Source organism: Rattus norvegicus, chromosome 6 (assembly GCF_036323735.1).
Source record: "Rattus norvegicus strain BN/NHsdMcwi chromosome 6, GRCr8, whole genome shotgun sequence".
In the NCBI taxonomy this organism is placed as follows: domain Eukaryota; kingdom Metazoa; phylum Chordata; class Mammalia; order Rodentia; family Muridae; genus Rattus; species Rattus norvegicus.
This window is the reverse complement of record NC_086024.1, coordinates 46,464,726-46,487,520: the sequence shown is the minus strand read 5'-3', so window position 1 is coordinate 46,487,520 and position 22,795 is coordinate 46,464,726. Positions and strand designations below refer to the sequence as shown.

The following is a 22,795-nucleotide window of genomic DNA, read 5'->3' as shown; positions in this document are numbered from 1 at the left end:
CCAGAGAGCAAAGCTAAGAATCTAGAACATGAAGTATTTCTTTCTTTCCTATTGACATTCTAGATCCAGCAGTTTATGAAAGGTACTGCTTTCATATAATAATACAATACATCAAATTAACCCCATTTCCCTACTCTTTCAAAAACAACAAAAACCTCCGAGGTCATGTGTCAGATCAAGCAAGTCAGACAGAAAAATTACGTATATGATGATTACTGCCAATTTTTAAATACTGTATATATACTTTTATTTTTTTATTGAGACACAAGTCTCAAGCCATAAGATGGTTTTTTTCAAAGTGTATATGGCGGTGGGTTTCAGAATACTGACGGGGCTGAACAACCAGCACAATTCCAGAACGTTTCTGTTACCTCCAAAGACAAGTGCATACCCATGAACAGCCAGGTCCCATCTCTTCCTTTTCTATAGTAACTGCTAAGCTGCTTTCTGTCTATAAATGTGCTTTAACCCCTGACTTGGCAAATGCAGTCATGCAATGTGGTCTTGTGTCTCTGGCTTCCATCCCTCTACAAGGTCCAGGTACATCTATGTTGTATCCTGAGCACTTCTTTCCTTCAATGGTAACTCATTCACTCATTCAAATTCATTCATCCATTGACAGGGTCTCATGTAGCCCAGGCTGGTCTCTATTTAGCCAAGGATGACCTTAAACCCCTGCCTCTGCCTCCTAGGAGCACCTGAACTATGGGTGTGGGCCATCACATTGGTTTATGTAGTGTGGGAATTAAACTCAAGACACCACCATGCCCCCACCATATCCACCCCACATGCTAGGCAAACACTCTACAAACACAGCTGTGTCTCCAGCCCCAGCCCGTGATAACTTCTTCCTTTCCTTCTCTTTTCTCTGCAGTTCTGGGGATTGGGCCTGGTCCCCCCCACATGCTGTTGTCCGGGGAGCAACATTGGAAAAGACGCCATAAAGAAGGGACACTTACTTGCACTGGGCGTGGAAATACTTGATCAGATTCTGAAGCAAATCCACTCCCTTTTTCACCTTGATTTCATTGACCTTCAGCAGGTACTGTGGAGAAGGACGGAAAGGATGTGAGAGAAGAGCAGATAGGAGTTTAGCGTGAGCTTCTGAAGACACGGGGATGTCTTTTGAACCAGGGACTCCAGTAGCCTAGGCTAGCCTTGAACTTGCGTGTGATACAGTCAAGGAAGACCTTGACTTTCTCATTCTCTTGCTTCTGCCTCCCGAGTGCTGGGATTACAGGTGTGCAATACCACACCTGTCTTATCTGAGGGGCTGGAGCCTGACCCCAGGGATTCGTGAATACTATGTGCAGACCATGCTACCAACCAAGCCACACCCCCTGTTCTAGACCTACTCTCTCTTGACATTTTTAACAGCTTGTAGACTGGGCAGGGCTTGTGGTAGACCAAGGCCGGGTACCTTCAGCATGCATGACTCAATGGTTATGACAGCCAGGTAATTCAGTGTTTAAGAACTGTATCTCATAACTAGATATTCTACCACAGCCAGCCAGGATAAGCTTCCTCTGGTTGCCTGGGAGGAGGACACCCGGAACAAATGGGCGTTTCTAACCATCTCGGATCTTCCTACACACACTTTTCTTCTTCCCAGGTCTTTTTTGTTTCATCTGAGATACTGTCTTTCTGCGTACTCCTGGCTATCCTGAGATCAATGGCATGTGTCACCTCCCCCAGCTTCAAGTTCCTTTCTTTGTCTTCAATACCAACTGCTACAGTCCAGTAGCTGGGACTTCATTACCGTGTTGCTGACCTAAGCACCTCCCCTAAACATGAGCGCTAAAAAGGTGAATTTTAAATTAAATTGTATCAAAGTCACTTCTAACCTGGAGTATCCACTAAGGAAGGGCCACTTAGCAGGCATTATGAAATGAACCTGCCCCTTCCTGAAAGTATACAGAACAAGGGCTCTATAAACCCCCTGTCAGGCTGTGGTATAAGAATTCTGAGCACACTTCATCTTCAGGACAGGATGGCCCAGGAAAACCTGCTAACCTGAGCTGGACCTCATGAGTTCCCAGCTGTCTCTCAGGATTAGCCCAAGTCCAGGAACTCTCCCAGCTGTGCAAGCCAGGGAGGGGACAGGAAGCCATTCCGAAACCATAAGAAACCATAACGACCAATTTTCTCCTTTCTGTAAGAACTGCCTATGAGTTCTCTTCTCCTTCCTTTTTGATAGTTATTTACTGTTAATTGGATGTCTGGCCATGGGCCAAAATGATACAATAGTTAAGTAAAATGCTTGGCAACGAATCAAGACTTAAAATGTGCACGCTCTTTGACCCAGAAATTCTACTTACCGGAACTTCTTCTAAGAGACAAGCGTACAGAGATGAGTAGGAGGGAAGGTTTACAATGGCTTTTTTTTTAAATAGTGCCCAGTTTAAGAGGGTGTAACAGGTGGCACTGGGCCAGAGTTACACTGATGCAGAGCCCAGGGAGAGACGGGGCCATTTTCATTCACAGTAAGGCACAGAAACACAAAGGCCTTCATGCTCAGTGGTCTGTGATCTTGATAAGGACCGCTGGGGTCGGCTCCCTTTCTGCCCTCCTCTAAGACACAGGCCACAGGAAGCAAGAACCCGAGGCGAGCGATGTCTGAGAACTGGATACCAGGGATGCTGTGATCCCAGGGGCTGCATAAATGCTGGCTGGCTGAATCTTCATTCCTCCCTCTCACCAATTCCACAGGCGCACTAAGAGTCTTAAAAACATCCAAGAATTAAGTATCCTAGACAACTCCTGTGAGAAAGGATGGGAGGTCTGGGAGGACATTCTTCAAGTCCTCTCTTCTACTTAAGAAAACGAAAACAAAACAAAACAAAAAACAGAAAAGAGATTCTCATCTGTCTGTGTGTCTATGTGTACCTGCACACATGCGCACAAGCACACACTGTCATACATGCAGGTCTATCTGGAGGCCAGAAGAGGGTGTCAGATCCCTTGGAGCTAGAATTACAGGTGTTTTTGCCAGGGATCCACAATCAGGTCCTCAGGGCTGAGCAGCAAGTGTTCTTAACTTCTGAGTCCCCTCTATCCTCCTTTAATAAAAGTTGGTGTTAGACTGACCTAAACCCACACACCAGTAAACTGTCTAACATTCCTCAAACAAAAGCAAACCTTTAGTACAGAAATGCAACCCAGTACCCTAGCCCCCTAGCCAGTACTGTCACCAGGGCCACAGGTCTTGGTGGAGAGGAAGCATGCACATGTGGCAGGGCTTGTACTGAGTGGCTTTCCTTTCACGGCGTCTTACCTCACACATCTGCAGCTGGAAGAACCTTCTTTCCTTTTCCATCTCCTCTGCAATCTCAGCCCCGCTTATTTCGGTTCGAATCATCCCATGGAGCTTGGCGTGTTCCTTCTTCTCCTTCTCTATTTTGGTTCTATGTGCGAAGACAAAGCCAGGATTAGTCAAGAGGCCTTTCAGCATAGCACTCCTCACCGGACAGCCTCAGGATCATCTGCAGGGACAAATGCACGCTCTCTCGAGCAGGCAGGCTCTTAACTCCTACAGAAAGCAAACCTCCTGTTGTCTAACAAAAACACGTTGGCCTTCCTGCTACCTCCTGAACAGATCCTGCTTAAGCACATGTTAGGTCTGTTGGAAGATCGCCAGCCTCTCTCTGAGCCCTCCACTAGCACCCTCCTGCCCCGTTTAGTAAAGTCACATGCTACCCCGGCTTGGCTTCCACTCTCTACGGCATCACGATCGCTGTTCACCGTCCTTCCAGCCCTTTTCATGGTGGCTTCATGCTGAGCTACGTTACCTAATGTATACAGTTTGGGCATAAACTGACCAGCCCAGCACACAGCAGAACCACCACCAAGGGGAAGGGAGTCACAGAGTCACATCAGCCATAGAAAGCCCTGGATCTAAAGCCCATGGATCCAGGGTGGCACATGGAGACAGAGCTGGCATTTTCTCTGAAAGTTGTTTGAGCTGTTGAGGCTACTTGAGGGCCCCCTGTCACAGGAGGTAAAGTGAGTGCACATGTGTCTATGTGGAAGAGACAGGAAGGTCAGTCCTTTGCTCTTTTGTCTGGGCACACGACAAGCGGAAGGAGAAAAGAATGTGAGGGACCAAGAGGCCATCTGGCAGGGACACTGTTGAGTGAATCCAGGCACCTCGGTAGAGCCGTGACCATGGGGTACTGCAGCCTCTGGACTCCTTATACAATTCTACGGTCACCAGTCATGGATCTAAATATCCAGTACAGAGCTGCTGTTGAGAATCGCGAAGACATCTTAAACCTAGTTATTACGTGTGGCAAGGCCTCTTGGGATAGAGGAACCACTAATGTTTGCGGGTTTAAAAAAAAATTAGCTTTTAAATGTATCCTCAGGTTGCTTTGAGTTTGAAAGGCTCTGCCCCTTCCAGACTCTGAAACTCTGCAGGGGATTCTACCCTGTGCTGTTCGGGCAAAGCGTCATGTTAGAGAATGTGACGCCTTCTCTCCCCACCCTTCTCTCCCGGGTCTGTCCAGAGGCCCTCGCTCCCATGGTGCTCTCTAAGCAAGCTCTTAGGGGAAGAAACCAGACGCTGGCACAGCCGGACAGAAGCTGGCCAATGGTACTCCTGACCCTGGCTTGCTGGGTGGTGGCCCTCAGCAAGGCCCATCCCTGCTGATGTCACAGAACCTATCACAGTAAAGAGGCTAAGTGGGCAGGGCCCATGGTTGGGAGTCTCCTTGGGTTGAACAGACCTTCCAGGTCCCCCTGGTTTCATGTCACCCCTGTTGGAGCATTTGAGTGGATGCCATCGGTGAAACTGCAGACCTGAAATTTCCAGACAGAGCGTACTACTTCCACAGGTGGGATGAGTGCCAGGAGCGGCACTGCATATGAGCTTTGAGATACTTCATTAACAGGAAGAAAACCCCAGGGAGGCTTAAAGACAAAACAGCCCAGTTAAAATACTTAGAGTCACATCTGAAGTATTTTTTTTTATTTTTTTATTTTTTTTTCCCTTCCTAACCCTCCTCACTACACCAGATGGTCTCACATGAAAGTTCCTTTCATTCAGGAACGACTCCAGCCCCCAGAGAGATTACAAAGTAAGCATAAGGCATTTAAAAGAATTGACGATTTCTTCAGCATTTAAATAACTGAAAGCCTTAAGCCCCCCCCCCCTCCCAGCTTTTTCTAGCTGGCTGACTCTTCCCGCCCTAGACATGAGAACTGATAAGGTCTAACTGCCCTTGCCTACAGCTATCCAGGAGCAGCCTGGTGGTTCAGGTCTCCGAGTCACAGAGCCCCAACCACTACATCCCTCCCTGGCAACAAAGGAACCATGAGGGCCTTGAAGTCCTAAAAACAGGAGAGCTGGTATTTCAGAAAGACAGGAACCTAGAGCTAGGGGCATGCTTAAACACAGTGCAAAACAAGCGAGCAAACAAAGCAGCTTTGTGTGTGGCAGTGGGCCTGTCCGAGTGTGAAAATGGGGGTGTGTGTGCATCCTGGAAGGCATGAGGAGGTCAGAGGGACAACCTTAGGTGTCAGTTGTTTTTTGCCTTGTCTGAAACGGAGTCTCTCAATCTGCCACATGTAGCGATGGGCCACACATCTTGCCACAAACTTCCAGGAATTCTCCTGTCTCCGCCTCCCATCTCACACCAGGAACACTGGGATTGCAGACATGCACCACTGCATCTGGCTTTCCATGGAGGTCCTGGAGACTCCAAGTCAGGCCTTCTCGTTTACAGGACCCGTGGCTTACCCACTGAGCCCTCTCCCCACCTTCTGAGGTTTGTTTAATGAGTCACCAGGAAGACATAGCATGAAACACCGGTCTATAGCCACCATGACACCACAGAGCTTGCTAGAAGAAGCCACCATTTCCGAATGCAGACAGCAGAATCACACCTGTCACCATGAGCCACGGCAACGCAGCTTTAGGCAAATTCCTACCTGGATTAGGTCTTCTCAATAAGTCCCTTCGAGCAACAAAAATCTTTTTTTTTTTCTTTTTTTTGGAGCTGGGGACCGAACCCAGGGCCTTGCGCTTCCTAGACAAGCGCTCTACCACTGAGCTAAATCCCCAACCCCGAGCAACAAAAATCTTAATTTAACACTGAAATCTCCAATTACCTACATATGCCTCAAAAAATAAATAAAAAAAATAAAAGCACTCACATTTTCGTTTCATAGTCCTTCCAAGCTTTATCAAAGGGCTTTTTCAGATCCTGCAAACAGAGGGGCAGCGAGTGAGTTTAATTAATCATTAACTCCTGTGCAAGACACACATCCTTATCCTTAGACTGGCTCTGTACAGGACTAGTCTGGAAGAAATCATGCGTGGGATCCTATAAAAATAATAAGAACCAGGTGCCTGTGATACCCGGTGGGTGGGGCGGCCAGCCAGCCTGCTTTCGCCTGCTCTCTCCCTTTAAAGTGCATGTTATTTTAAACACACAACACACACACACAAAAGCTGCCCCTACAACACGCGAATCGCCCATTTTCACTTCCACCCCCGTCCTCCTCTCGTTTCCCTGGACTTTCCTTCTGCACTTTTCTCTTTGGAACTGAAGATTCAGGATCTTTAATAAGGCTTGGCTATTAAAAAAAAAAAAAATCACTGAGGCTTTCAAGCCTATCAAAAGATTCCTACGCAGGTCTGTTCTCTTCCTCAAGATTCTTTTCTGCGTTTAGTCTTTGTGTCTCCGCCGGCCATGGAAGGTTTTTATGTGAAACCGTCCTCCTTGCTCCTGAGAGCCTGGCTCCTGATCCGTGGTGTGGACCCATGCTTCCACTGTGGGATCTGTCTTTCCTCTGTGGAAGACAACCTCATACAACTTGGCTTTTGCTTTTGTTTTTCTCCTGGTAAATCAGATGGCCTGATTTCCAGGTCTCCACAGGGAAACCAAGTAATGCCCCCTTGTGGTCCTAATAGCTCCCTCCTCGAATGCTCTGCAAGGGACACAGCAGGAGGTCCAGGCAGAAGTCCTCAAGGTGGGCTAGACAGGCTTCCAGATATACCAAAAAGAGATCCAAGAATCACACACACATACAAAGGCCTGGATCTCTCAAGGACCCAGCCAAACATCCCTGTGGCCCCAAGGACTAATAGTTCTAGCTTTCACTAAGCACAGACAACAAGGCCTCAGCAGTCTGAATGTTCAGGCCTGTCCAAACAGCCAGCATCCTCTGAAGGACACACATGTACTTAGCTCAGGCTTATGAGACTTTCTGCCCTTGCTAGGAGCCTTTCCTCGAAGTAATTCAGCACCACAACATCTAGGAAGCCAGATTCCATTGCCTGTCCCTGCTCCTGTCATGTTGAGGGAACCCTGACTGGCTCGTCTCCTGCCTCTGTGTTCTCCCTTTGCCAAGTTTGCAGCATCAGCAACAGAACAACCCAATGGCCAAGAGGCACCGCTGCTCCCAGGAAGCTGGCACCAGAATGTCAAATTAAAGGAAACAAAGCAGATGCCATCCCTGTGGCCTCATGTGTTGGGTGTGGTGACGTCTGACAGCACTGTGATTCCCATGACGTCAGAACATTAGGGCTGGGTGGCTCCTCCTACCCCTTTTACTCCTTTCAGATCTCCTTTCAGCAAACTGTCCAAAGGGAACGAGATGATGTTGTTCATATTCTGAATCTGAAAAGGGAGAGAAAACAAAAAAAGATATTCAACTTCCTTTCTAATCCAAAGCAAAGATAAGGAGGGTGTGGGAAGGGACACTGATAATAATTCACCTCCACGGAAGCCATGGCCAGCACACTTTCAGAAGTGAGCACACAGCTAACGAGAGACCAGGATCTGTGTGCTTCCACAATAAAAACCTTCCATTGTTCAGTTGAGAAAAGTTATTTCAATGGGTAAAACCTAAACCTGTCTGAGAACTATCAATCAATAAGAGAAACAGTCGGTCAAAAGCCTGGAACGACCTACCTCCTACCACCACTGCATGGGGTGGGGCAAGTGAAGTGGTGTCACCAGGCAAAAACTGGGAGGGGGGGCAGATTAAGGGACCCCTGCAATTTTCATAATTGAGAATGGTAGGTGTTTGAATTTGTTCCTGACCAGATTCCTGTCCTGGAGCACGTGACCGTGACGCCCCATGTGAGGACCATTGTCACGTAGCATAGAGCCCAGAGTTCTCCATGCTCATGAGGTATCTAGATGGGTCGGCACCGAGGATTTAACTAATGAGCTTCCCTTCCTGGTCATTCCTTCCTGCAAAAGATTTAATCTCTGGTTCACCCTAAGGAAGCTATATGTACCATTTCATCATGAATGAAGAGTCAGGACAAGCAAGAACCGGTGAGGGGAAGCCTACGTTATTGAGCCAGGCTGCCTAAGATTCCCACAGAAGGCCCCTCCCCGCCCCACTGTCAGTCCTGAGGGTCTCCATTCCCAACTCCTCGAGGTTCCCAGAAGCACCTGGGTGTCTGAAACTTTGGGACCCAGAATCTCAGCCTCAGCCTCAGCCGTCATTTCTCACCTGGAGAGACATGAGCTGAGGTCCCCATCTCAGGCTGTATTCCACCTCTCCTGAGTGGTATATCTGCTGCGAGCAAAGCTGGAATACAGCCTAGCGCCCCCGCGTTTTGTCAGCCTGAGTGGTGTCCACACACCCCAGTGGTAAAAGGAAACACAGAACCACACGGCAGGCACTCAGAGCTATGAGGGGACTGGCAAGCATGGTCCCATCATGAGAACGAGAGGAAGGCAGAGGTTTCTGTCACTGAGAAGGCATGCTGAGGGCAACGAGTAAAGAGACAGTGAGTGGGGGTAGACAGTAGAGAACAAAGGAGGACCGTATGTCAGTGCACGGAGAGAGGGGGTGCATACCAGTGTGTATGGTTGTGAGAGTCTGGATGTATATATGTCTGTGCACACATCTGCGGCTGGGAAAAGGAGAAAGCTGAAAGAAGGAAGGGCAGGAGTTGGGGAGCCAGCCCCCCCACTGTAGCAAGAAGCTAAAGATGCTGTCTTGAATTCTCACCACGGAGTGAGTCTCATGTAATCAACCCCCCGACATAGTTAGGGTCCAGTACAGGCGAGTGGGGCTGCTGCAAGGGCAACTCCAATAACCTGGAACCACAAAGTTCCAGCCTGGACCCCAAATCCCCTCCCCACACAGGAAACAAGCCTGAGACGCACTGCGTCACTCCGGGCTCAGCCTAGCCCTGCCATCAGCACAACTGCTGCCAGACTATGGCAGCAGGTCCCAGGTCTACATCCCAGGGATGGACGAGAGACAGAGGGACAGAATGGTGGAACTTCTCTACATTTACGTTCAGCCTCAGTGAAGGGAACCTAATTTTCAGTGTAGCCATCTTGAATGGGGTGATGAAACATATGTACCATTTAAAAAGACAATTCAGAATGTAACTGGGCTTGGTAGTACATGCAGGTAGATGCCTGTGAGTTCTAGGACAGCTAGAACTACACCGTGAGACCCTCCCTCCTCCCCCAACATCTCAAAATCAAAAGATAAATTGAATGTGGTAACCAGATAGAAATATCAGCATACGGGATTTTAATTACTGCATGCATGGACACATGGACGCCATGGCAAGTGTGTGAAGTTAAGAGGACAACACATGGGAGGGTTTTCTCCTTCTATCATGTGGGACCCAGGGATTAATGAACTCAGGTCCTCAGGCTCGGCTGGCAGCAGGCATCTCTAACTGCTGAGTCATCTCCTCGGCCCTCAGCACAGGAAATTTCTGAGTGAGATAGAAACCCACTTGATCAATATTGCAAAAGTGTACAGGGATACCAGCATCAAAATAAGAGCCAAATAATTAATGGCTGTCACTTCCAAAACAATTTTTTGAGTAGCCATTTGTGGTGGTTTGAGTAGGAATGGCTACCATAGACTCATGTGTCTGAATGCTTGGCCACAGGGAGTGGCACTATTAGGTGGGGCCTTGTTGGAGTAGGTGTGGCCTTGTTGGAGTAGGTGTGGCCTTGTTGGAGTAGGTGTGGCCTTGTTGGAGTAGGTGTGGCCTTGTTGGAGTAGGTGTGGCCTTGTTGGAGTAGGTGTGGCCTTGTTGGAGGAAGTGTGTCACTGTGGGTCTAGGCTTTGAAGTCTTCTATAATCAAGCTATACAGTGAGGCTCACAGTCCCCTTCTGCTGTTGGGAGACCAAGATGTAGAACTGCTAGCTCCTTCTCCAGCACCACGTCGGCCTGTACGGTACCATGTTTCCCACCATGATGATCATGGACTAAATTTCTGCAACTGTAAACTAGCCCCAGTTAAATGTTTTCCTTGATACAATTTGCTGTGGTCATGGTGTCTCTTCATAGCAATAGAAACCCTGAGACATCGTTGCTTTTGTATTAAATAAGTCAACATTTGCCATGGGCCTGGCATCAGCCCAAAGCACACTGTAATCAGCTTACTTGTGAGGATTAAGCTTAATGGATAAACTTTTAGGTACTGTAAAGCTCTGTCGAAAGTGAGGTCTGCGGCTGACAGTAACAAACCAGTTTTTGCCTATAAGTAATCCCTGAGCAATCACGCCTGAGAACAATCACACCTGACAGCAATCACAATCACCTGACAGCAATCACACCTGACAGCAATCACACCTGACAGCAATCACATCTAAAAGCAATCACACCTGACAGCAATCACACCTGACAGCAATCACACCTGACAGCAATCACACCTGACAGCAATCACACCTGACAGCAATCACAATCACCTGACAACAACCACACCTGACAGCAATCACACCTGACAGCAATCACAATCACCTGACAACAACCACACCTGACAGCAATCACACCTGACAGCAATCACACCTGACAGCAATCACACCTGACAGCAATCACAATCACCTGACAACAACCACACCTGACAGCAATCACACCTGACAGCAATCACACCTGACAGCAATCACAATCACCTGACAACAACCACACCTGACAGCAATCACACCTGACAGCAATCACACCTGACAGCAATCACAATCACCTGACAACAACCACACCTGACAGCAATCACACCTGACAGCAATCACAATCACCTGACAACAACCACACCTGACAGCAATCACACCTGACAGCAATCACACCTGACAGCAATCACAATCACCTGACAACAACCACACCTGACAGCAATCACACCTGACAGCAATCACACCTGAGAGTGCACAATCATACCTGGGTTCCATTGGGAGCTGATGGGAAGACCCTGCTCGGAAACAAAGGGCTTTGAAGAGGCTCACCTCTTCCTCCTGCAAGGTCAAGGACCAAGGCAGAAACTTAACCACACAGCCAACTTTCTTCCTATTACCACCCCCCCCCCACACACACACATACACACATAATCAGCTGCTTCACCAAGAGGTAGTTCTCCAGTGACTCTCTGCTCTGCACCACACAGCCATGCTAAGCCAAGCAGTCTTGCCTGCCAGGCACTTCCACGACCACACCATGTCCTGGCCACCTGCTTCAATGTCCCCTTCTCCTTACAAATGCATCGTGTCTCTAGTTCCCTGCCACAGGCTTCTAGGCCCTGACTGCCCCAAGCCCTCCTTCACAGTCCTCGAAGATCTACCTAGGACCACGGTGGTAAGAGAGAAAATAAAATGCTGACTTGTGCATTGAGGCAACTGACCCCCCCCCCCTCCGCTCATGTACCTCACCTGCTACTTTTATTTCCCCAACTCAGTCTACTGAACTGTTTTCCTGGATCAGTGTTGGTCCTCATTCTGTCCCCTGACTGCGATGCCCTCTCTTGTCCTCACTGTCCCGGCCATTTTCCCTCCCTGCAGAACTCAAATGCTACCTTTCCCAGCAGCAAGTGAGTGTACCTCCTTTGCCAGCACTCCTTTTCCCTGTTATGAATTTCTTCTGGCACCTGCAGACCCTACCTGCATCCAGTAAGTTCTAGAATATATCCATGCTACCTCTCATGTGTGCACCACACACCCCCTCAGTGGGGCAGTGTGGGATGGAGGAGTCTAGGGTAGGATTAACAGGCTTAGTGCAAGAGTGGGGTCAGGGCCTGTCCAAACCCTGAAAATCTCATCTTGAGATCAGCAGGAGTAGGACTTTTGCCCCGATCCCCAGGAGGTTAAGTAGCACAGTAGATGGGTTAAACCTCCTCTCCCCTTATAAATTAAGACCACCAGCACCTAAAATCCCTCCTTATGCAAATGGGGCCTCTCCAGCACCCTGGCCCCACCCAAGGATGTACACTCGCTCCGATAGCCCCTATCCAACCCCCAAAGGTTTAAATAACTTTTGTTCCCCCCATTAAAATGAGCTATCTCCCTGAAGCTCCTGAGAGTCTCCTCTCACCTTAGCTGCCTGAGACCTCTCAGCCCCAGGCAGTTCCACCCTCCCCACCCTCCCCATCCCCCCATCCACCTGTAGTGAATGGCAGGGCAGTCAGTACTGAGGGGACACATCAGAGAGGGGAACGAGGCTTCAGTTACAGAGTGAATTACACTGCTACTTTTAAATCAAATGTAGGTGTAGTGCATATGCCTGTAACCCCACCACACTAGAGGCTGAGACAGGAGGATCCCAACTTCAAAGTCGGTCTGGGCTAATCAGCAAGACTCCCCCTTAAAACAACAGACAACAAAAAAAATTAGCCGACTCTAATACCGCAAATGTGTGTAAAATCATCAATCCATCCATTAGCTTTTTTGAGTCTTCTCTGCAAACAACTAGCTAAGAGAATAAAAATATAGACATGAAGAGAGAATTATATGTAAACTCTAGGGCTGGGGTATAGCTCCCCATTTTGTTTTAGTAGAGCTTTTGCCTAGCATGTACGGAGCCCAGGATTCAATTCCCAACACTGCATAAACCAGGCATAATTCCGCACACTTGTAATTCTAGTATTCGGGGAAGGCAGGAGGATCAAGAGTTCAAGGACATGCTGGTTCTACAGCAAGTTCAAGGTCCTGTCTCAAAAGCAACAACAACCAAGCCAAACCAAACCAACAAAATAGGAAGGAAACAAGGAGGAAGGGTGATGCTGATAGGTTCATCAAGGTAAAAACAGGAAGAGGTAGGCAAAGTCTCTTGGATGCAGAGAAGTGTGAACCACAGCTCTGCACACATACTCCGTGGGTGGTTTTTACCTTCATCCATTTAAGAATGTCTCAGGCAGGACGCAGGGGCTGGACCTAGACTCCTTACATATTTGAACAGATAAGAAGCTTGGTCTTCGTGTGTGTGTGTGTGTGTGTGTGTGTGTGTGTGTGTGTGTGTGTGTAGGGGTGTCTCTGACTCTGTTGCCTGCCATTGGATGCCCTTCTCCTAGACATATTGGCTTAGTCCTGCTTCTACTTGATGTCCCAGGATGGAATGGTACCCAAGGGGAGGAGCAGGAGCAATGGGAGGGAGGATTTGTCAGGGTGGGACTTAGAGGAGAGAAGAGAGGAGGGTCTAAAGTGAGTAAATACATAAACCAATGACAGTCCCTGAAGGAACATTCAAGAATTAAATCAGTGAAGTCTGGTACAGATGCACACAGCCAGAGAAGAGACAGAGGCCCAGAGGGGTTAGGAGAAGGAGATGAACAGAGACAGACTGAGCACCAGGAATTGGACTTTGTTAGGAGGAGAGCTGCCTGTACTGGAAGAGCCTCCCTAGCCATAAGGGAAGCCCCAGGGGGTTTCTTGAAGTCATTTTTATCTGGAAACTAGGGACATTTTGTTGATCATGGCCTGAGAAGCCAGCTTTAAAACACAGAAAAGCAGAACCAGAAAGCAGTGTTCCCCAGGTGGATGGAAGGGCACGGGGTGGGGGGGTGGGGGGGTGGGCTGAGGTGCTGCTGCAGGTGGGGGTAGTCACAGCAAGGAGGCTGCCATGTCAGCTACTGGAAGGTGAAGCATGGGTGCCAGGCCTGCCAAAGCAGTCTCAACTCTATTCACAAAGTTTTCTTCTTGGCCTTAGTCAAGTTGACTGAGAGGACAAACTTGTTTTTCTGATCAAAATTGAGTTATAAGAAGAGAGGCAGAAAACAGGTAAGTGTTGACTTAAGCTGGGGAGATGAGATTAACTATCAGAGCAAAAGCAGGGTGGAGTCGGGGTGGGATTCCCTAAAACTGGGACACGGCAAGAGGCTCAGCTTTAGGAAGGTTCCAGAAAGCACTAACCCATTTATATAGGTAGTTCTTATGATATGGAAAATATACCTTAAATAGGCTGTTTATGTTGCCTGCTGGAAGAAGAAACTGGGCTAGAAGGATAGTTAAGAACACCCACAATCTGTTCTTGCAGAAGACCTGATTTCAGTGCCCAGCACCCAACTCACGGCTACCTGTATGAATCTCCAGCTGCCTCCAGGAGTCACTACCTGGCCTCCTCAGGTATCCAGATATGTGCACGCACATGCGCGCGCGCGCACACACACACACACACACACACACACACACACACACGACTAAAATAAACCTTAAAAATAAAAGTCAAAACGGAAATGTAGAACTGTAACAGTGCCTCCACTGGTGGCTTCCCTGGGAGTCATGTGCTCCCCCTGCTCCTCCATGTGTATTGGCATGAAGGCATCAAGACCGAAGCCTCTGCTGCATGTACACAAGCGAATGAGCTAGAAACTCAGACAACCTCAGACAAGCGGAGAAACTCCTGGACAGGAACGCCAACACAGGGATAACACCTTCCTTGAGGATGTTAGGATCCAGAGACCTCCTGAAAAGACCAACAGACCAACCTCCTCTGGTACTGACAGCTTTGAGACTGCAGGGAATAGATCTGCAGATGGAATCTTCCACCCCCAAAGTCCCCTTTTCTACCAGGTAATAACCCCAAGCCCCATGTGCTTGGGCACACCATCTCCACCCCTAGGGCACACAGCCTCTATCCTCAAGAGACCACTTGTCCTTTTTCATTCTCCTTAAAGGACAACCTACTTCCGTACAGGCCTGTCTCCTCTCTCTGTTATTTTCAAGTTGCCTCAATCAACCCCGATCTAACATAGGCAGCTGTTAAACACACCATTGCCAAGATTTTTCTGGGCAGAGATGAACACCTTGGCCCAAACACTGAGGCAAGGATTAACTTAACCTCAGGCAATGACTGAGAACATTTTTCTCTGCTGTAAACTAGTATTGTAAAATGCCTTTCAAATGGCAAGCACTCCTGAATACAATGACCACTTAATCGAGGTTATAACTATTGTGAGCTAATATACAATCTTCTAAAATAACAGCCCTTCCCTTTTTTCTCCCCTCTTCTAGTCTTTCCTGAGTTCATTTGGACAAGATGAGTTAACTGGAAGTAAAAGTCTATAATCTATCTCCTAAGTACAAATAAAGTACATGGGCCAGCAAGGCAGGGGCACACAATGGGGAGAGGTCAAGAGCATCCATTATGGTAACACCAGATAATAACTACAAGGGTGTGGCACTGTATCTGCAAATACCACCTTTACCGGCTGCCCACTGTGGTGGTTTGAATATTCTTGGACCAGGGAGTGGCACTATTAGGAGGTGTGGCCTTGTTGGAGTAGGTGTGGCCTTGTTGGAGGAATTGTGTCAGCATGGTGGTGGGCTTTAAAATGCTCCTCCTAGCTGCCTGGAAGTCAGTCTTCTCCTGGCTGCCTTTGGATCAAGATGTGGAACTCTCAGGTCTTCCAGCACCGTGACTGCCTGGATGCTGCCATGCTTCCTGCCATGATGATAATAGACTGAACCTCTGAACCTGTAAGCCAGCCCCAGTTAAATGTTGTCCTTTATAAGAGTTGCCTTGGGCGTGGTGTCTCTTCACAGCAATGAAACCCTAATTAAGACATCCACCCTAACTATTTTTACTTTTTGGCCTTAAAACTCCTTAACTCTAGTTCTGCCTGTTGCGACCTTGGCCCACATACTCGTCTCACCCCTGCCCCATGCCACACCCTGGAGAGCCACCTGTCTCTCTGGGCCCAGGATCTAGAATGTTTGTGTGATATGATACTAGGGGACAGCATGATGTACAGAATGGATGACAACTGCCTGTGCCTCTCCACACATACACAACTGAGCCTTATGTCAGGAGTAAATTCTTCCCGTGGCTTATGGCCTAGCCATCTCTCTCGGTGAAGAAGCTCTTCCGGATGCCAATGCTTTCAGGAATGGTATAAAATTTATTATGCAGGCCTTCTGAGGTGTAACTCATACCACAAACCACACACATTTAAAAACGTGTTAGGAAATAAAATGAAGGTTATAACACCCATGAAACCGTGCCAATATCTGATGCACAAAACCAATCATCTCCCAAAGTTGCTAAGTGTTCACTCCTGGTCTCCAGCTGACTCCTCCCCTGCCCCACACCAAAGGAAAGCTTTCAACTTCCCAGCATTTCTTGTCTGGCTCCTTGAGCGTCATTTCCTTGGGACTCATTCATGCCGATCTATCTGCCCATAGTCCCTTCCTCCTTAATGCTAAGGTCTAACCCAGGGCACAGACACAATTCGTTCGTCCTGCTGTTGACAGACTGTCAAGCTGCTCCCCGTACAGGTGTGACTATCAGAACAACACACAACGATGCTGTGATCATGTTTGGGGCAGGGACTCTTCCAGGATGCCCTTCTTACGAGGTGATAGTTGAGCCAAGTTTGAAGTATGCAAGACGGAAAACCATGAGAGTCTGGTAGAGGAACACTCTTGGCAGAGGGAGTGGCTAACACAAAGGCCCTGGCAGAAGTACACCCGAGGGCTCAAAGGAGAGTTCTCTGTGTTCCTTCTCAACGCTGCCTGTCTGAAAGAATGGGCATCCAAGCAGAAAATTTTGGAGAAGAAATGGCTGGAATATATCAAAAAGCGGCACAGGTCAGGCATTTCATCTCACTTAACCGTCACAACCATCCTGAGAGGTACGGTACGCCTTATTCTCTCCATTGACAAGGTTTGGGAACAGGGGGTGGGTGGGGGTGGGGGTGGGGGGTGGGGGTGGGGGTGGGGATGGGGGTGGGAGTGGGGGTGGGGGGTGGGGGTGGGAGGGTTTAGGGCATTCACCTTGTCTCCCAGATCACACAACTAGGAATGGATAGGGCCAGGCCAAGAACTGTGAAGCCAGAGGGTTGTTTTTTGTTTTGTTTTGCTTTGTTTTTGTTTTTGTTTTTTAAATAGGTTCACAGTGAGAACAGTTCAAAGCATCTCTGTCCTTCCAATTAAGCTACTCCCATCTGATGTGGAAGGAGCCATCCCCACCAGGCTTCCTTATGATCCATACCCTTGCATGCAAGACGGCCATCATATATGCATCCCATATATGCACACACCTGAACCTTCCTAAGCAAAACTGTCTGGCCCACTTCTGTTCTTGGTAAAGAACACTGTCCCTGGATACTGACGCCTTAGTCTTTCTAACACACACGCACACACACACACACACACACTCACACACACACACACACTCATACACACAGTCACATATACACACACTCACACAAACTCACATATACACACACTCACACTCACACACACAAACACACACTCACATACACATACACTCATATATACACACACTCACACACACACTCATATATACACACACTCACACACACACTCATATATATACACATTCACACACATACACACACAAACATACACTCATACACACACACACTCATATATACACACACACAAACACACTCATATATACACAGACTCACACACATACACACACAAACACACACACACACTCACATACACATACACACACACACACACACACACACACACACACACACACAGGGTTGGGGGTGCTCCAGGGGAGCCTAGTGGGCAGATGCCCTTTATCCTGTCTCTCTGGCATAAGAGTCATCTTGATAAGTTTATTTAATTAAAAAGAGTAGAGGAAGCCCATGCTGAGTATTTAACATAAACTTAAAAACCTAAACAAAGCCAGCTACCAAAAATGCACTGGCAGCTTTCACACAGGAATAAGAGAGGGACCGCTGGTGAGGCTGCTAGGACTCCGGGGACTGCTAGTAGCCTGCAAGTCACACAGTAGGTGCTGATGATAAAAGACAGGCACTGTGGAGCCCACTGGCCCATACAGCACCAGCTGTATACAGCAAGTACCCAGCCTGCTCCTGGGATTTGTCTCAGTTCTCCTCCCTTCCCAGGGAGCCTAGGTAGCCTATCCCTCCTTCTCAGACTTTGCCATGGTGGTGCACACCTTGAATCCCAGTATTTATGGGGCAAAGGTAGGTACTGCGGGATACCTCTATGAGAGGGAGCCTCTCTTCTAGGTGAGGTGGGGCAGGGGCTGCCAGGCCCAGCATGTACTAAAACTACCTGCTGCTGCTCAGCCAAGCAGAGCCCGTTAGCTGGCTTCACTTGAAGCTATGTCATCTTCTAACTCTAGGCAGATGCTCAGAGCAGTGGTGATAAAGGGAGGAGATGTTTGGTGGAACTCCCGGTTCCTCTTTTGGTATGAAGAAATGGAAATTCCTCAGCTCAGGGCCACAGTGGCTCTCACACTGTAATTCCACCCTTGGCCCCGCCTTCCTGGCTGCTGTTCTGCTGGACTCTGGTCTTTACTTGATTGAGTAGGTTCTGTGACTACAAAGGCTTGTCTACTTCCAATTCTCTGCAATCAGAGATGAGAGCGTTTATCTGCAGCTGACCTTGTGGAAGTCAGTCCTGGTTTGAAGCTTGTCATTTAAAAGTCCCTTCTCGTCACAGAAGTGGTCCTCGGAGAAATCTCTCCAGGATGAATCTAAGAACCCAGGCTGTCTTTATGACCTGTTTAATGTCGTGATGTTAGATTTCTGAAGATGCCTGGTTTCTCCCTTTACTCTGCTTGGCTGCTTGGGCTTTTTTTTTTTTTTTTTTTTTTTTGGTTCTTTTTTTCGGAGCTGGGGACTGAACTCAGGGCCTTGCGCTTCCTAGGCAAGCGCTCTACCACTGAGCTAAATCCCCAACCCCAGCTGCTCGGGCTTTTTAAGGGTGAGAGTGTCAGTCGTTCAGAAGAAAATCTCATTTCGGGCTGGGGATTTAGCTCAGTGGTAGAGCGCTTACCTAGGAAGCGCAAGGCCCTGGGTTCGGTCCCCAGCTCCGAAAAAAAGAACCAAAAAAAAAAAAAATCTCATTTCATACTGAGTCAGTCTTCCCTGGAGCTGTTCCAACTGCTTCAGAAGCATCCTTCCGGGCCTCCAAACAGTCAGGTAGTAATTATTACTCTTTCTGGAAAGAGGCGGAGCTGAGAAGCTCACCTACACTGAACTGCTTCTTAAATGGTCTGTGGGAGATCAAAGAAAAGACCCTGAAAACCTGAGATGGGACAGGTGTGATAAAAAAACAAGACTTTGAAAATACCCCCAATCCTCCCCCCCACAAAAAAGGTGAGCTCTCCCACTCAGTTCCTAGGCTGTGGCTCAGCACCCCTAGGGTTGACAGCATCCACACCATGCCTGGTGAATACTGATTTAGGCTCAAAGAAGATTTGTCTCTGCCTTTATCTTCGCAGGAGAGTAAGACCAACAGTCCACACTCCACGATGTGGAAGTTCTGAAACTTAGAGCGAGCCACGTGAGTCTTCCAAGTTACCAGGGCCAGGGTGCGCAAGTTCACAGGTCACGACAACTCCAACCGACCACCTACGCGCCGTGCGGCACTTTGCAAGTCCCCTCATGTGTGCAATTCACCTCCATGCTGGCCATGCAAAGCAGGCTGTTGTCCGAGCAGAAAAACCAGCCTTCACGGTCTCTGACGGCTTTACCCGCCATTACTTCCTCCTAGGTTCCATCCTCTGTCCCTCCAAATGCTACCAAGCAGCTTCCTTGGGTGTCAGCAGTAGAAAGCCCCATGAGTTTGGATTCCTTCTGAATCCTAACTCAGTCCCTCGTCTGCTATGGCCCCAGACATCACTTAGCTCACGCGTCCCACGTTCAGGACCTGGGTAGGACAGACTCTCCTGCGCTGCAGCCACCAGAAGCAAAGGAAACAGAGGGTCTCTCATGCCCACACTTGCCACACTGTGGATGCTAACCATGTGCCACCCTCTGGGACGTCCACTCCACACAGAGTCTGACAGCAACTGGACTCAGTGATTTTTTTTTCCCCCAAACACTGCAATGGCAAAGCTGCAGTATTTATTGGTGAGCAATGTTCCAGACACAACATCCTGGTCCTGCCCTGCTCTGGTTCCCTCCTTGCTCTTACAGAAAATAAAAGGCAGGGAGAAGAAATGCTTTCACTTGACTGAGCAACTGCCTGTGCGAGGAACTGCAGACCCTGAGGTGCGGCACGCCGCAGGTGCCCTTTCTTTTCTTTCTTTTTTTTTTTTTTTAAGATTTATTTATTTTCTGTATGTGAGTACACCATCACTCTCTTCAGATACCAGAAGAGAGGGTCAGATCCTATTACAGATGGTTGTGAGCCACCATGTGGTTGCTGGGATTTGAACTCAGGACCTCTGGAAGAGCAGTCAGTGCTCTTAACCGCTGAGCCGTCTCTCCAGCCCCACAGGTATGCCCTTTCTTTATTAGCAGAACACGCTCCAGAACGGCCGAGCACTCTGACCCTCCACAGAGAGATTTCAGTTCTGTATACTATCAGGGCCTACGTTATCAGATCTAGACATCCGGTGTGAACCTGACTCCACTCACAGGGCTGGTATAAGGATTGGATGAGTTGAAGAGTGGGAAAGTATCTGGCTGGTTTTAGTGTACACAAAATCTAGCTGAGAAAGTCCAGAGGGAGAGAGGGAGAGAGGGAGAGAGAGAGAGAGAGAGAGAGAGAGAGAGAGAGAGAGAGAGAGAGAGAGCGCGCCTCCCCACCTGCCTCCAGCATCCCCACCTGAGCCTAGCAGGCTGCTCTTGTCCTCCTCAGATTGCCTTCACTGCCCACTTACCCACCCTAACTCCAAGTCCTCCTCTCCTGCTTCCCTCTTCGTTTGCCAAATCACTTCCTGCAGGAGCTTGGAGAAGTGATACCTGGGAGCCTGAGAGTGTGAGAGCATCTTTAACCCCATGCTCAAGCTCAAGCTCATCTGGGCAGAGCCATGTTTTCCTCAGGATTTAAAGGTACTGCTCCATCTTCAGTTTTCAGTGGTGCTGCTGCATCCACGGCTCGCTGGGAGAGTCATCCTCTCTATGTTTTCTCATTGGCAGTTTTCCTTTATTTAGTTCTTCGTCTGCTTTTTGGGAGAATTTTTTCCTACTCAATCTTATCAATCTTATCAGGTGTGTGTGTGTGTGTGTGTGTGTGTGTGTGTGTGTGTGTGTGTGTGTGTGTGAGAGAGATACATTGGTCCATAGACACCTTTTGTATAAACTGGGGTTTCTTATGGGTCTGGCACCTGGCCAGAGGCCAGACTAGCTGCTTTGCTGGCCTCCAGGGACTCCTCTGGCTTTGTGTCCCACGTTGTCACCAATGGAATTTCGAGTGCTTCATGGATCCTGGCAATGTGAACTCACATCCTCGTGCTTAGGAGGCGAAAGTCCTGCCAATTAAGCCATCTCCTCAGCCCCAAGAATTTTTTATGTTTTGTTTTGTTTTTGTTTCCTTGAGACAGGGTTTCTCTGTGGAGCCCTGACTGTCCTCAGACTCAAGAGACCCACCTGCTCCGGCCCTGAGTGCTGGGATTAAAGGCGTGCACCACCACTGACCAGCGCAGAGGCCCCCGGGTTTTTAATTTTATACTTTCATACACTAATGGTCTCCCACTTCCCCAACTCCTCCAATAACCAGAAGCTCCTGCCTTCCCCATACAGAGCAGGTCTCCTCAGGCTTCTCTGGGGTTACACTAAACACACAGCTGCCATCACGCTCCCCTCTGCTCTCCGGATCGGATCTCGATCTCTCTCTCTCTCTCTCTCTCTCTCTCTCTCTCTCTCTCTCTCTCTTGTTTTTTTTTTTTTTCTTTTTTCTTTTTTTCTTTTTTTTCCGGAGCTGGGGACTGAACCCAGGGCCTTGCGCTTGCTAGGCAAGCACTCTACCGCTGAGCTAAATCCCCAACCCCCGGATCACTCTCTTTGCTGTTGCTCTTTTCCAGCCTACTCTGGTCTCTCGTTCTCGAGGACGCTTTTTGGTACTCACGAATGGAATGTTGAGAAGCTGACTGACCACTCTGCACTGAGACTCGGAGTTCAGGAACACAGTGACTTTTCCCTAGGGAACCCTACCACATCGACATCTAGAGAGAGCTTTACCCTGGGTCATGCAAAGACCCTTTCCCTCCTTTTTGAACCACCCACTATGCATGAATGTCTGCTCCAATCATGGAGAAGTAGACTCCAAGAAGCAGCATGTGGCCTGCCAGTGTTTGGGACAGGGACAAAGAGTAACTGGATTTTTATCAGAATGCCAAGGGGTTTCAAATTGATTCAAGTTAAAACAAACCAGCAAACAAGCAAGCAAGCAAATAAATAAACAAAAACTAAGGACTTTGTCAGCTTTTTGTTTGTAAGGAAGGATCTTTCAAGAGAGAAGAATAGCCTTGAACGATCCTGCTCTCTGCCCTTCCTGTAATAAACTAATATGGGACATTCCCTGATCCCCACCCACTGACACAGCCCCACAGACCAACCACCACCACCTCCGAGATGAGCGCTTTCTTCACTTGTCATGAGCTGAGAGGAGAAATGGAAACACTTTGCCGCTGCCTGTGACCTCTACAAAGAGCATGACTGAGTCCTGACCTGGCCTTCTGCAGCCTTTAGGAGAAGCTGGGGGAGAAAAACAGGAAGGAAGTGCTGGGGAGATCTCCAGGGCCCATTCCACTTGGGGAAACAACCACCCACCAGGGCAGCATCACAAACAGCCCTCTCCCCTGCCTCTTCAAAATCCGATTCCCACAGCAGGGAAAGACAAGGCAAGAAATGTCTGATCTACA

General features: G+C 48.5%; 1 protein-coding gene across 6 annotated transcripts in view; it reads right to left on the bottom strand.

Annotated features, from left to right (window-relative positions):
* Positions 1–22,795, bottom strand: part of Asap2 (ArfGAP with SH3 domain, ankyrin repeat and PH domain 2) — a 163,065-nt gene that overhangs the window by 62,149 nt on the left and 78,121 nt on the right. For all 6 annotated transcript variants that reach the window (XR_010052116.1, NM_001108704.2, XM_063262069.1 and 3 more), the window contains 4 exon segments: positions 7,548–7,622; positions 6,154–6,203; positions 3,275–3,404; positions 960–1,045 (listed from right to left, as the gene is read on the bottom strand). Coding sequence is in view for 5 of the 6 variants with exons in the window: in NM_001108704.2 (NP_001102174.2) it covers positions 960–1,045; positions 3,275–3,404; positions 6,154–6,203; positions 7,548–7,622 (341 nt within the window). In the remaining variant the exon portion in view is untranslated.